The 12564-nt window shown below is 45.9% G+C and overlaps 1 protein-coding gene across 1 annotated transcript in view; it reads left to right on the plus strand.

The window, feature by feature from the left end:
* The window catches only part of ATP6V1C1 (ATPase H+ transporting V1 subunit C1), a 1238716-nt gene that overhangs the window by 1015452 nt on the left and 210700 nt on the right, over positions 1–12564 (plus strand). The window contains exons 10-11 of the mRNA XM_069621464.1: positions 5469–5562; positions 7567–7664. Of these exons, the coding sequence (XP_069477565.1) occupies positions 5469–5562; positions 7567–7664 (192 nt within the window). The remainder of the gene's footprint in view (positions 1–5468; positions 5563–7566; positions 7665–12564) is intronic.

The following is a 12564-nucleotide window of genomic DNA, read 5'->3' on the forward strand; positions in this document are numbered from 1 at the left end:
GAAATTAGGTGATTTGACCAGGAGGCCGGTAGATAGTAGGCACAGTAAGAAAATGGGTAGGAGAGAGATAGAGCCTACAGACAAGGCATTCAAAAGAGTAGTAGGTCTGAGTGGGAATGATAGAGGCAGGAATCCACTCAGGAAAGATCAGGGCTACTGTCATGATTCCTGTCCCTCATATCCCCAGCCCTCCAAGATGTCAAGATGGAGCCAGGCCACGATCACCTACATGGCCCTCAAGGGCCTCTCCATCCCTCTAAAGACCCACTTGGAGTCAGACTTGGCGCTTGTGGCACCAGACTCACTCACTCCCATAGGATAAAATTGGGGATTGGACTTGTAGTGCATTGATGGGGACAAGATGGATGCCCCCACATATTTCGGTTCCCAGAACTGCATGTGCGGTCTAGTCTTTTGGGTATGGTTCAGCCCAGAGACACCTGGGATACCCAGAGACTATTTAAGCCACACCCAGGCTGACAAACATGCTTTGCGTTTTCTGCACCTGCAGCATGAGACTCAGTGTTCGGATCGATCTCCAGTAGGCATGCATCTTTCTTCTGCGCTCAGCTCCTGCGAGAACAAGAACACCGTTAGGAACAGCCTTACCTTGCGGCGCTTCTACCCATCATTCATCGCTCCTTCAGTTCTGCGGGCATCTTCGGCGGTGTCATTCCCATCCCGGCACGCCGCTTCCTAAGGAAAAGGAAAAAGAACAGAAAAAATGCATTAGTAAGCATTCTGCAAATCTTTGCTTATTTTTAAATACTGTACGAGCTTCAAACGCTTACCTGAATTAGCCGCTCTGGGGGAACTCTGTCTCCGGAACTTCTCATCCATCTGCAAGAGGGAAAAGACACTCCAGGTTAGCGCGGAAACATCTAGAGGCACCGCATACCGCGCTTACCCACCGCATTTGTTCTTCATAACCGGCATCCACGCTGAAAACGTCACGTCACCTAAAAGAGACAGAAAAAGAACTCAGTTCTATGCAAATACGAAAGGGGTGCTTTGCGCATCGCGCTCTCACTCACCTTCAGCACTACTCATCTCAGCAGCACGCCGCCGTCCCCGGACGCCGACCATAATCTAAGGAAGGAAAGGAACGAAGTTAGAGAACTGTTCAAAAGACTCATTATACTTACTTGTCAGACTCTTGCCAGTGAAGTAACTAGACAGCAACAAACCCGCATCAATCAACGCGCCCCTGCGCTGAAAGCAGGACGGAGAGCACACTATCCAAGAAAACAAGGTGAGCTGTGGATCAAAGGGAAGGGTTGGACCCCGGAGAAGAAGGGGTTCAAGCACAGAGACAATAGGGAGTTAAACTCTACCAATCCTGTGTTTCAGGCCCAGTCTCCAGTCGAATAGCCTCCAGGGAAAGGTTTGAGGTCGTAAGAGGTCAGAACAGGCTGAGTGACGTCCCCGTGGATACCAGGTGAGCGTTACAGCTACACCCCCACCGGACCGGGAGGATCTTATAGCCATCGGGGAGGAGAGTGTCAAAGCTTGTGACAGAGATGGCCGTGAACCATGTGTCAGTAAGACCAAGGACATCAAGGTCTAGTTCTTCAAGGAGGTGGCAGATGTCAGAGGAGTGTCTGACAGCAGAGAGAGAGTTGAGAGTGGCAAGATGAAGAAGGTAGCCAGCCTTTAAGACCTTTTGGGGAAGGATACAGATCAGAAGTACGCCCTGCAGAGGAAAAGGAGCCCTATGAGGGGCAGATAGGGAGGAGGAAGGGGAGGAGGAGGAGGACGACGACAGAGGGCAAGCTAGCAAAGGGGAGAGGAGGGGACAGCAGGAGATGGCTTTTCAAAGAGGAGGAGATTGGCCTGAGGGCCGTGGACCATGACAGTGCCATCAAGGTAGACATTAATGATGACTTTAGAGAAGTCGAATGCAGCCATGAGAACTTCCCAGCGAGTGCCACCATTAATGGGACAGGAGTCCATAATTTGACTTTCAAGCAAAAAGGCAAAAACGGCAAAATTCGACTTTCCAATCACGGATTCAGATGTTAACAAAGGGTTTTAAGAAGCCCTGCGAATCAGAATGACAACATGGGAGAAACGAGCAGAAAGAACAGTGGTAGTCAAAGGTGGTATGAGTGAGTCCAGAAGGGGGAACTAACCCATAGTTCATGAGGTGACCATGTCAAGGCAGTCCGGAGGAGTGAGGTGGCAGCATCATTGTGGTTAAGGTGCAGGGAGGACCCCAAATAGCGTTCTGGAAGTGGACAGGGGCCTTGCGTGTAGGCCTATGGTGAGGGGGCCGGCTTAAGCCTGCCGGTCCCCGGTTGGATGGAAGAAGACACTCAGCAAGCAATGGGAGTGCTGGAGTGCTGTACAAGGAAAGGCAGCACAGCCAGCCTGCCTTCACAACAAAGAAACAATGGCGGCCATCTTTGAAGTGCCGAAAATCATTCAAATAAGCAGGCAATAGTGGGAAAACCCATGCTTTTAAAGTAGCAAGGCAGCTTCAGGTATTAAAAAGCTCACAAAACGGCAGCACCATGCAAATGCGCAATAAAACCGAGCTTTTCCCAACAATTTCGAGCGAATTTAGTTTCTTTTTTCTCCTAATTTCGATAATTCCCCTGGAGGTGCAGTAATGCACAAAAAGTGCACCTACCTAATGGAGGAGTTCAGCAACCAGGCACAAACTCCACATGTGCAGAAAACAGATGGCCAGGTGGGTGGAAGAGGACCTCACACTCAGTGAACAGCAGATGAAAGAAACAGGAAACAGAGTATGATGCATGCACTCATTATATTCGTTATCCATTCCTGGTCTCAGGCTTTTCCCCGTTACCTCTTTTAACTGGGGTTAGCGTCGGCAGGTCTGCACTCAGGACGGGAAGCACGTCTTGCATCATCAGGTTGGCTTCTCCTCCCAATAGAACTCCTTGCTGCCTTTATTATGGGTTGTTGGGTCTTGCCCAGTGGAGCCTCATAGTCCTTTCTGTTTGTTGCTTTAGTGTTCTGTATTACTCAGGCACTCCTCTTCTAGTATTAAAATAATGCTTCTTCCCATGATGAAAAATGGTTGTACACCACAGTACCAAACAGTAGCTTCTTCTTCTTGTCTTCTTTGTGTTGTAGCTATTAATGGTGGGTTGTGAGTAAGTGCCATATGGAGTTCCTCTTCGAAACAGTCCTAGCTCCCAAGGGTGCAGTCTCGCCAGGTGAGGTCCTGCGTACCTCTAACCCTACTGAGGGTATTGCGTAGCAGCTCACCTGCCTAGCCTCGCAGGGAAAGGCTCCCTCTGGGAAGAAGTGACTGAATCCTGTGATTTGTGTTCTCGCACAAGTGAGTTAGCTGCTCTCTGCTTGAGCGCAACAGTGTAACAACGATCCTCTGCAGGTTCTGTGTGATACCAGAGAATCAAATGTATTTGCTTGCTCATCGGGGACTCTGAAATGTTATGGCCTTCCCTAAAGGGCTAGGTTTGGTTTTTCATGCTAGCCATTTGTGTCTGAATAAGGATCTGGAATAGCTTCTGGCTCTATTTTGGTCCAAGATGCATCAATCTCCCTCCCTCGCTTCCTGACTATCACAAAGTAGTGTTAAGCTCATGCTCACTTGGGCTATTGGAAAGCATTAACCACCCAGGGTGTGCCTCCGCTTTCGTACTTGTAAATAGAGGAACATTCAATTTTCGAATGGATGGATTCAGCCATGAGGAAGAGAGTAGGCACAACACAGATTCCTACAAATCATGCTGGACTATGCATCCAAATTACATCCACTTTATGGATCTTCAAGTTATTCACTTCATTAAATTGGGATTATGTGGAAATCCATTTTGGCCCCTAGCCGTAGTACACGTTGTTACACGATGACCTGAAGCATGCACCAGTAGCTAAGCAGATATAAATCAAGAAGCAAATCCTCTTCTGGGCATAAGTGCTCCTCTGATTTGAAAAGCTGTTCTCACTGGGAACTGATTGTAGTTCCAAATAGTTAAAATTATTGTTGCTTGATCTGTTATAACCTGCTAGAGCATAGATAGCATTTATTTGTAACCTTTCAAAGGCATGTGGTAATCTCAGAACTCTTCTGTACAGCCACTTCCGAACTTTTGATGCTTCTTCTAGGAAAGATGCTGCTTCTTACCAGGAAGGCCTTCACAGTCTGTGCTTTCTGTCTGGTCAGTATATGCAGTCATCTTCTCCTTCGACTGCTTTGGGCTGTGTAATCTGCTTCTGTTTTCAAACAGTTAGGGAGTAGTTGGAGTAAGATTCAAGAGCAAGGTAAAATCCTCATGATTGTTATTTTTAGTGTTTGCATGCCTTCTCAACATGCATGAACAGTCATCAATTTGAATAATGCTCTGAGAACCCAACATTTCGACCACCACCATCTAGAAAAAGAATATTGGGCAAGGGGAAGCATGTGTAAGTCAGTAAGGGGCATGAAGTGCAGAAATGGTGGAGAAAAATAGTGAGGGAGGGTTCAGATGGAAGAAGATCTGCAAGTGCTGGAAGGGTGTGAAATGACATTTACATTTTTTTTAATAGGACAACAAAAATTCTCGGAAAGGGCTAGCTGAACTTATTCTCAATAAAGGACAATTGGAGTTTATAATCCCTAAACCCAGCATGTAGCCATATGGTCTATTTTGAGCATATGCTGTGCCCCATCCTGATGTATTGGAAAAATATATGCTGGGACAATGAATGACGTATGGCTAAAAGGAGACACCTTTGAAGGGGGAACATCAATTAGTACACAGTGAGGGTGGTATGGCTGCCTCCCAGAACTGGGTCTTAAAGCCCCTGTTCCGAGCCTCCTTCAGAGCTGAAGGCCGGGAATCGGGTACATGCGCCCCCATCCCCTCCCCCCAATTTCCACATCCCCAAACCCCCCCCCCGCCCCCCTCCCACAACCCCTCTATACCAAGCCTCATCTTGCACTTCTTCATCCCATGCCGGGAACACTGTGTTCCCGGTGCATCTCCTTCCTGCAAAGGGCTTTCATGGAAAGGGAGAAGTGACTACATGTAGTTCTATTCTCCTGATCCATGGTGGCCATCTTGTTTTGTAGTGTCTATCGCAAGTTGAGAAACGGCAAACCCGCTGTTTCTCAACTTCTGGAAAAAAACACTATTAGTACCCTGGTACAACGTGCCGGGTCCTAATAGCAATATAAGCTGAGCAGGGGATAACATTACCTGACTGAATCACTCTGGCTTCTAATTTGTTCCCCAGGGAATTACCTGACTGGTAATGTGACCCCACCCTCCTCCTGCTTGTGTTATATTGCTTAAGTAGTGGCAGCCTCTCTGGGAGGCGATTTGTCACACTGTAACTGTAGCTGCAGATGTTCCCTACAATTTGCGGATGTGGGGTAAGCTAGGATTAGGAGCATAATACTGCACAAGAAAGTAATTTCCTCTCTGCAAGATGCCTCTTGAGTGTATTGAACTACTTAATACATGTGTTGATAATTGTTTCTTTTTTTGCAGATTTGTGGTCCGAGATTTCCAGTACAATGAAGAGGAGATGAAAGCAGACAAAGAAGAGATGACCAGGCTCTCTACTGACAAGAAGAAGCAGTTTGTATGTAACCTTAATAATCATTTTAAAAAGTCATCCCGTGCAAAATGGGGACATCCTTGGAGGTGAAGGCAAACAGTGTTTTATCTAAAAATGTGTTTGAAACTTTTTTCGCAGAGCGTTCAAACTATGTGTTTTTGTTGTTTTAAAGCCCACCTTTATAAATTGAGTGAATATGGGTTGAAGCACCGGTATCACCCGGGCGCTGGCTCATTCAATTAATGACTCTCTGTATAACTGTATACAGATTTTACAAAGAATTGAAACAGTCTTGTCGTTTTATATTTGTTGGTGATTTATTAGTACATTCAGCCATCACGTGTTTCGATGAAACAAGGGTCTTTATCAAGGCATGTGTGGTGATCAAGGAGCATATGTATATTTGATGAGCTCTATCAATGGGCTCTTGCTGTGTGAACCTGTGGGCCGTTTCATCATTCATGAGATTTCAATATGCAGATTTATAGGCCTGGTGTACAAGATTGTGTGTATACAGAGTGGTGTGAATCGGGTGTACATTGGATGTTGTTAGGGACATGAAGATAGTCATTGTGACATTTTACAGTTAGCTAGGCATATAGCATGGATGGTTACATATGCATTGCAATGGAACATGCTGTTTTAGGATTGTATTGTAGCACCAAGGAAGGAAGGAAGGAAGAAGAAAAAAGATGATGGTGTGGTTAGTAATTAAGGGATTGATGCCAGGGCGTTTTTCAACGGGCAGGAAGCCCGGATGCGTGTGTATTACCATGTGTGGTGATCAAGGAACATATATTATATTTGATACTCTGTCAATGGACTCTTTTTGTGTGATGGTGTAAAAGGAATAGGGGGTTGTCAGTACCCATGTTACCCGGTGGGAAAATGTAATGTGGACAAATGCAACACCCGGTATGGGTTAATATGGCGAGATATACAGGCATAGTGTGCACGCTGGTGATAAAACTATGCATGGTCTCAGTGCATTTGTGTGTTTTTGTTGTTTTAATGTCCACCTTTATAAAGTGAATATGGGTTGAAGAACCGGTATCACCAGAGCGCTGGTTCATTCAATTAATGACTCTCTGTATAACTGTATACACATTTCACTGAGACCATGCATAGTTTTAACATCAGCGTGCACACTATGCCTGTATATCTCGCCATATTAACCCATACGGGTGTTAAATTTGCCCACAGGGTAACGCAGGTACTCGCACCACCCCCTATTTCTTTACAGGTTCACACAACAAGAGCCCATTTGCACAGCTCATCAAATATGATATATGCTTCTTGATCACCACACATGCCTTGATAGACCCTTGTTGGGTCGAAAACGTGTTTCGGCTGGGTGCATTGATAAATCACCCAAAAATATAAAACAACAATACTGTTCCAATTCTTTGTGAAATCTGTATACAGTTATGTAGAGATTCATTAATTGAATGAGTCAGTGCCCGGGTGATACTGGTTCTTCAACACATATTTACTCAATCTCTTGCCAACACAGAAGAGCACTGTCTTGTAAGAACCCCTCACCGGCAGCAAGCACTACCTAACTTCGTAAGATCAGCGCAGTGATCTGCGAATTCTAATGTTTTACCTATCTGCAACTTTATAAATACGTGTGCTATTTCGAACCTATCCATTAATTCTATGGAAGCTTGTTATTAATAAAAATACCAGGCATAATGCATCTTCATAAGATTTCATCAGTCATAAATTGGACTTGAATTCACCAAAATGTATTTTTATTAATTACAAAGTTATACAATTGTCTTGGATTTATTTCTGCAATTTTGGTTGCATCTTTTATGTAAAAAGTGTTCATAATTTAATCTGAAATGTACCAAGGTAAAATGTTGTAGAAATTAATTAACAAAGAACTGTGTTTAGTGTTTGACTAATGTTTATCCCGTAATCTAATAATTGAAAAATAATTGTAAGGATGATTAATATTCAAGTCATTCATTGAATCTAAAGAAGTTGGCAAAATGTAACCATTGGTTCATTTGTATCCCACAGGGCCCTTTAGTGCGATGGCTTAAAGTAAATTTCAGTGAAGCTTTTATTGCCTGGATTCACGTGAAAGCACTGCGAGTTTTTGTCGAATCAGTTCTAAGGTAAATCAAGAAATTGGAAGATGGGTGAAACTGCTCTAGAAAGAAATGCAATTGTATTCCTTTAGTAACACTAAAGTACATGTATTTGTTACCTGAAATGCAAAGCTCTGGTAAAAGGATAGGGATCGATTCTTGTAGCTTTAATAGTGTGTTACAAGGTAAGCAAGACAGACTGCTGCTTCCAGATACGCTCAATGTGAATTCTTGTTTTTTTTATATCTTAAATCACATCTGGTTACTGTGCAGTGCTTTGACCTTTTTAGGTGGGTAGTGTGAGACAGGCATGGTATGAAGAGATGACACAGATAACAGATTATTAATTCAATAATGTAATCTTTATTAAATATGAGGATGGGTGTAATTCCCTATATCTATGGTAGGGATTTCCCTACCTTATGAAACTAAGGAAAGTATATGTCCGTAAATCCAAATCAAATTGACTGTGTCAAAACCTCTGCTTGCTCTCACCTCTAATATAAAGATGTAGTGTAAGGTTATTCTAACTCAATAGTTTTCAAAATAAAGTCTAGGGCAATCTCAGTCTCTCTTCCCCAAGTCAAGGATACAGTTCCAACAAATATAGGCTTCAAATGTTCCTTCAAGACTTTGGTTTCTCTTTCCCCAAGCTTCAAGCACTGGTTTACAAATACAAGTTCCAATACTGAACTGTATCTTGTTTCTGGGTTGCTTTCACAATTCTCCTACTTTTGTTGGGGCTTCTTGGTCTAGGCACAGTTGACGGGCCCACAGCCCACCCACTACAGGTCGCACAACCAGTTGCCCGTCCCCCAGCTTTCTGTCACCTTGACTTAGATTGTTTTGGTGGTTCGCAACCAACCTAGAAGACTTAAAAGTTCATAGGTTAATGATTTATCTTTCGAATGGATTGTGTCCTCCCGTGTATTCCTTATCTTTGATATTCGTATCTCGCCAGCTTTGCTGCTTCGGAAAGAAATTTTCTCGGCAGAGGGCGCTGTGCACAATGTCGTGGGGTTGATGTCCCTCGAGGGCTGCCGTCGAGTGTCAACGTCATCAGCAGTATAAATAGCTTGTGCAGCGCCCCTTGGCTTCAGTTCTATTTTTCCGAAAGCTTTCGCTTCGAGTACCAACATCGCGCTTTGTTTTTGTGTCTAAAAATGTCTTAATCTTCAACCACAAAGTCGGGATTTGAGAAATGTTATGACTGCGGGTCGTAGATGTCAATGACCGATCCTCACCATGTCTGTTTGTGATGTCTGGGCTCCGAGCACTGTACCGATGACTGCAGATCCTGTCAGTCCATGACCGAAGCTCTCCGGGAAAGCAGAGGTAAACTGGCAGTGGGGGTGCGAGGGAGGCTTCGAAGTCTACTTCGAAGAAGGAAAAGAAGTCTGGGAAGTCTAGAGACTCCACTCTGCATAAATGATCGAAGAGGTCCCGGGCGATAAGTCAATCGAGGCAGTCTTTGCCTTCTTCAAAGAAGGCGAAGAAGAGACGCCATAGGTCTCCCTCTTCTTCATCGGATTCCTCTACTGAGGTAATCAGGTACCCAACTAAATTGGATTCCCCACGTAAATGGGATGCCTTTAGAGTGGAAATTATGCAGATTTTTGAGAATGTGGCCTCGATCCCCTAAAAAGAATCACGCAAGAGCCATACCCCGTCGCTCCTTCGGACGACTCAGGGAAGTCAAAGGCTACTTCGTCAAAGCAGAGTAGTAAGCCGGCTGTTCGTCGAGATACTCGACTTGACAAAAAGGCGTTGAGGGTATCGACTCGAGAATCGAGTCCATCTCCGATACCGTCGAAAAAGCTAAAATTGTTGAGGCCTTCGACGATTTTGTCTACGCTATCAGCTCCGACGCCAAAATCGAGGGCGATTCCTAGTAAATCGAGCCCTTTTTCGAACCAGTCTTCGACACCGTCGACGGTATCTTCGATCTCATCGAAACCCATACCGGTTCAGGAAAAAAACGTTTATGCCTGTACCGAAAAAATACTTTAAGTCCATGTCCTCCATTTATGAGGAGGAAATTGCTTCTGATGAGGAGATTGCTCCCTTTGGGGTGCATTTTGGCACTCGAAATGTAGCTGAAGAGCTCATTGACCCAGAGTCAAGGATGGAAAGATCTTTGTGACTCCCTCCAGTCTGATTGTGGACTTGACACTTCGCCAAAGCTGCTGTTTGGCAGGCCTGACACCTCAGAGTATGCCGATACAAGTTACAGAAATCTTATGAACAGGGTCACGGAATATATGGGGTGGAGTAGGGCTTCCCCAGCATATGAGCAGGATGATATGGCGGACATCCTGGACCAGTGACCTCAGAAGGACCCAATATTGCCCTTCCATAAGGCCCTTCAGAGGAAGGTTGTGGCCAATTGGGAAGCTCCAGAATCTGGGCCTGCTGTGAAAAGGAACTGCTCTAAGAAGTATAGACCCTCTAGCAGTGATCCAGACTACCTCACCAAACATCCTACGCCTAAGAGTTCAGTAGCTCAGGCTGCTACTTCAACCAAACAATCTGCTTATCCCTCTATCCCCCGGGATAGAGACGACAAGAAGGTTGATGCATGGGCTTGCAATGTCTTCACATCAGGCAGCATGGCCTTGAAGTCTACTAACGTTGCCTGTACCTTGGCTAGCATTTCTTATACCCTGTGGGACTGTGTTGCCATGGCGGCTGATCACATATTGGAAGGCGAGGAAAGAGACGGCTTCCTGAATACAGTTAAGGATGGGAAGGAGGCGATGGGAGTGTGTCTCCAGTCAGGGCTGGATACTGCTGACAGCATCAGAAGATCCATGGCTGCAAGCACCGTACTGCTGGGGTTTGCACCGGACGTGCAGGCCAGACTGCTCAACATGCCCTTTGACGGCTCAAGGTTGTTCGTTAGCAAGGCGGATGAGAGTCTGGAGAAGCTGCAGACCTCAAGGTGGCAAATAAGTCCCATAGTGCCTCCATTGGATAACCTCAACAACCCTATTCAAGCTCATCTTCCTGGCGGGGTCATTCTTTTTGCTTCTATTGCTCAGTCGGTAGAGGAAGAGGACAGGCCGGACAAAGTGGACAAAGAAGATTCCCTCGTGATGGACGAGGAAAGGGGTGCTAAATCATCCCCAGCAGCAGCATCTTTTCCCTCAGCCGCTGATGCAGCCACCTCTAAACCACTCTGAGGCCTTGACCCATAAGACCTTGGTGGGAGGCAGAATCTCTCAGCATCTGAACGACTGGCGGGCATTGGTTCAGATGCTTGGGCACTGGAAACAGTAGCCCAGGGTTACTGCCTTCCTTTTCAAAAAAGGCCTCAAGATCATCCACCGGGAACCAACTCTGTCAGGATTCCAGATCCGCTCCTTGTGCAATAAATGTTAGCCCTGCTAGAGAAAGGTGCAATAGAACATGTACCTGTAGCGGAGAGGAACAAGGGTTGGTATTCTACTTTCACATTCCCAAGAAGAACGGAGGATTGAGACCCATCTTGGACTTGAACAAGTTCCTCAGGAACGACAAGTTCAAGATGGTTACCCTTTCTCATATCCTTCAGGCTCTCCAACTCCTAGACTGGTTGGTATCATTGGACCTTCAGGATGCTTACTTTCATGTGCCAATCCATATCAAGCACAGGAAGTACATGCGGTTGGCGGTTCTCCTTATCAGTTTTGAGTTCTGCCAGTTGGGCTGACCTCTGCCCGAGGGTTTTCACCAAGCTGCGGTAGTGGCAGCAAGTCTCAGGAGAGGTGGGATTCATGTCTATCCCTACCTTGACGATTGGCTGATCAGGGCTCGTTCATCTCATTATCATCTGCCAGTCCCTATACAGACTTGGCTTCTCCCTCAATTGCAAGAAGTCCCATATGATACCATTCCAAAGACTCCAATTAATCGGAGTGGTCTTGGATGCTTCCTCAGAGAAAGCCTTGCCTCCCGAGGTGAGAGCTCAAAACATTGAGCAGATGGTAGCAAAATTCCGGAATGCCCAGCATCTTCTTTTCTTTCGTTTTTGAGGTTGCTTGGTATCAAGGCATCCTGCATTTTCCTGGTGCCAGAGGGCCGATTGAGAATGAGATCCCTTCAATGGACTCTCAGGACTCAGTGGTCCCAATTTTCAGGGAATATATCGGATCAACTGCAGGTTCCGAGCAGAGTTGCTAAATACCTTCTTTGGTGGGCTTGCAAGGACAAGATTCCCAAGGGAGAATCTATTTGGCAAACATGGCCAGAGATAACGGTAGTGACGGACGCCTCAGTCACGGGGTGGGGAGCCCACACCAACAAACTGACAATCAGCCGTCGTTGGTCTCCATCGGAGTCCAAGCTACACATCAACCTGATGGAGCTGAGGGCAATCAGACTGGTGCTGAAGGCCTTCCTGCCCTCTGTACGGGGAAAAATGTCCTTATAATGACTGACAACAGAGTGGCCATGTACTACCTCAACAAGAGAGGTGTTGTAGGGTCACTACCACTTTGCATAGAGGCAATGCAACTCTGTTTCTGGGCAATTCAAGAAGGAATCTCTCTGTCGGCAGTTCACCTAACCGGAGAGCAGAACACATCGGCGGACGCGCTGAGCAGGCAGAGCACAGTCTCCCACGAGTGGGAACTAGCTCAGGAAGTCCTTCAGGAGATCTTCATCCTTTGGGAACCCCTCAAGTGAATCTGTTTGCTACCGGTACCAACCGGAAGTGCGAGCTATATTGCTCAGGGGAATTTCTCCCAAGAGGAGCTCTAGGAGACGCGTTCATGGTGGACTGGGAATTTCCACTACTGTACACGTTTCCTCCAGTCCCCGTCATTCCTCAAGTGATCAGGAGGTTGAGAAAGTTCAGCAAATCCATGATCCTAATTGCTCCGGTTTGGGCCAAGAGGACGTGGTACCCGGACCTTCTGGAAATGTTCATCTGGCCTCCAATAAGTCT

This window comes from Ambystoma mexicanum, chromosome 5q (genome assembly GCF_040938575.1).
Source record: "Ambystoma mexicanum isolate Mex_15411 chromosome 5q, UKY_AmexF1_1, whole genome shotgun sequence".
NCBI classification, from domain to species: domain Eukaryota; kingdom Metazoa; phylum Chordata; class Amphibia; order Caudata; family Ambystomatidae; genus Ambystoma; species Ambystoma mexicanum.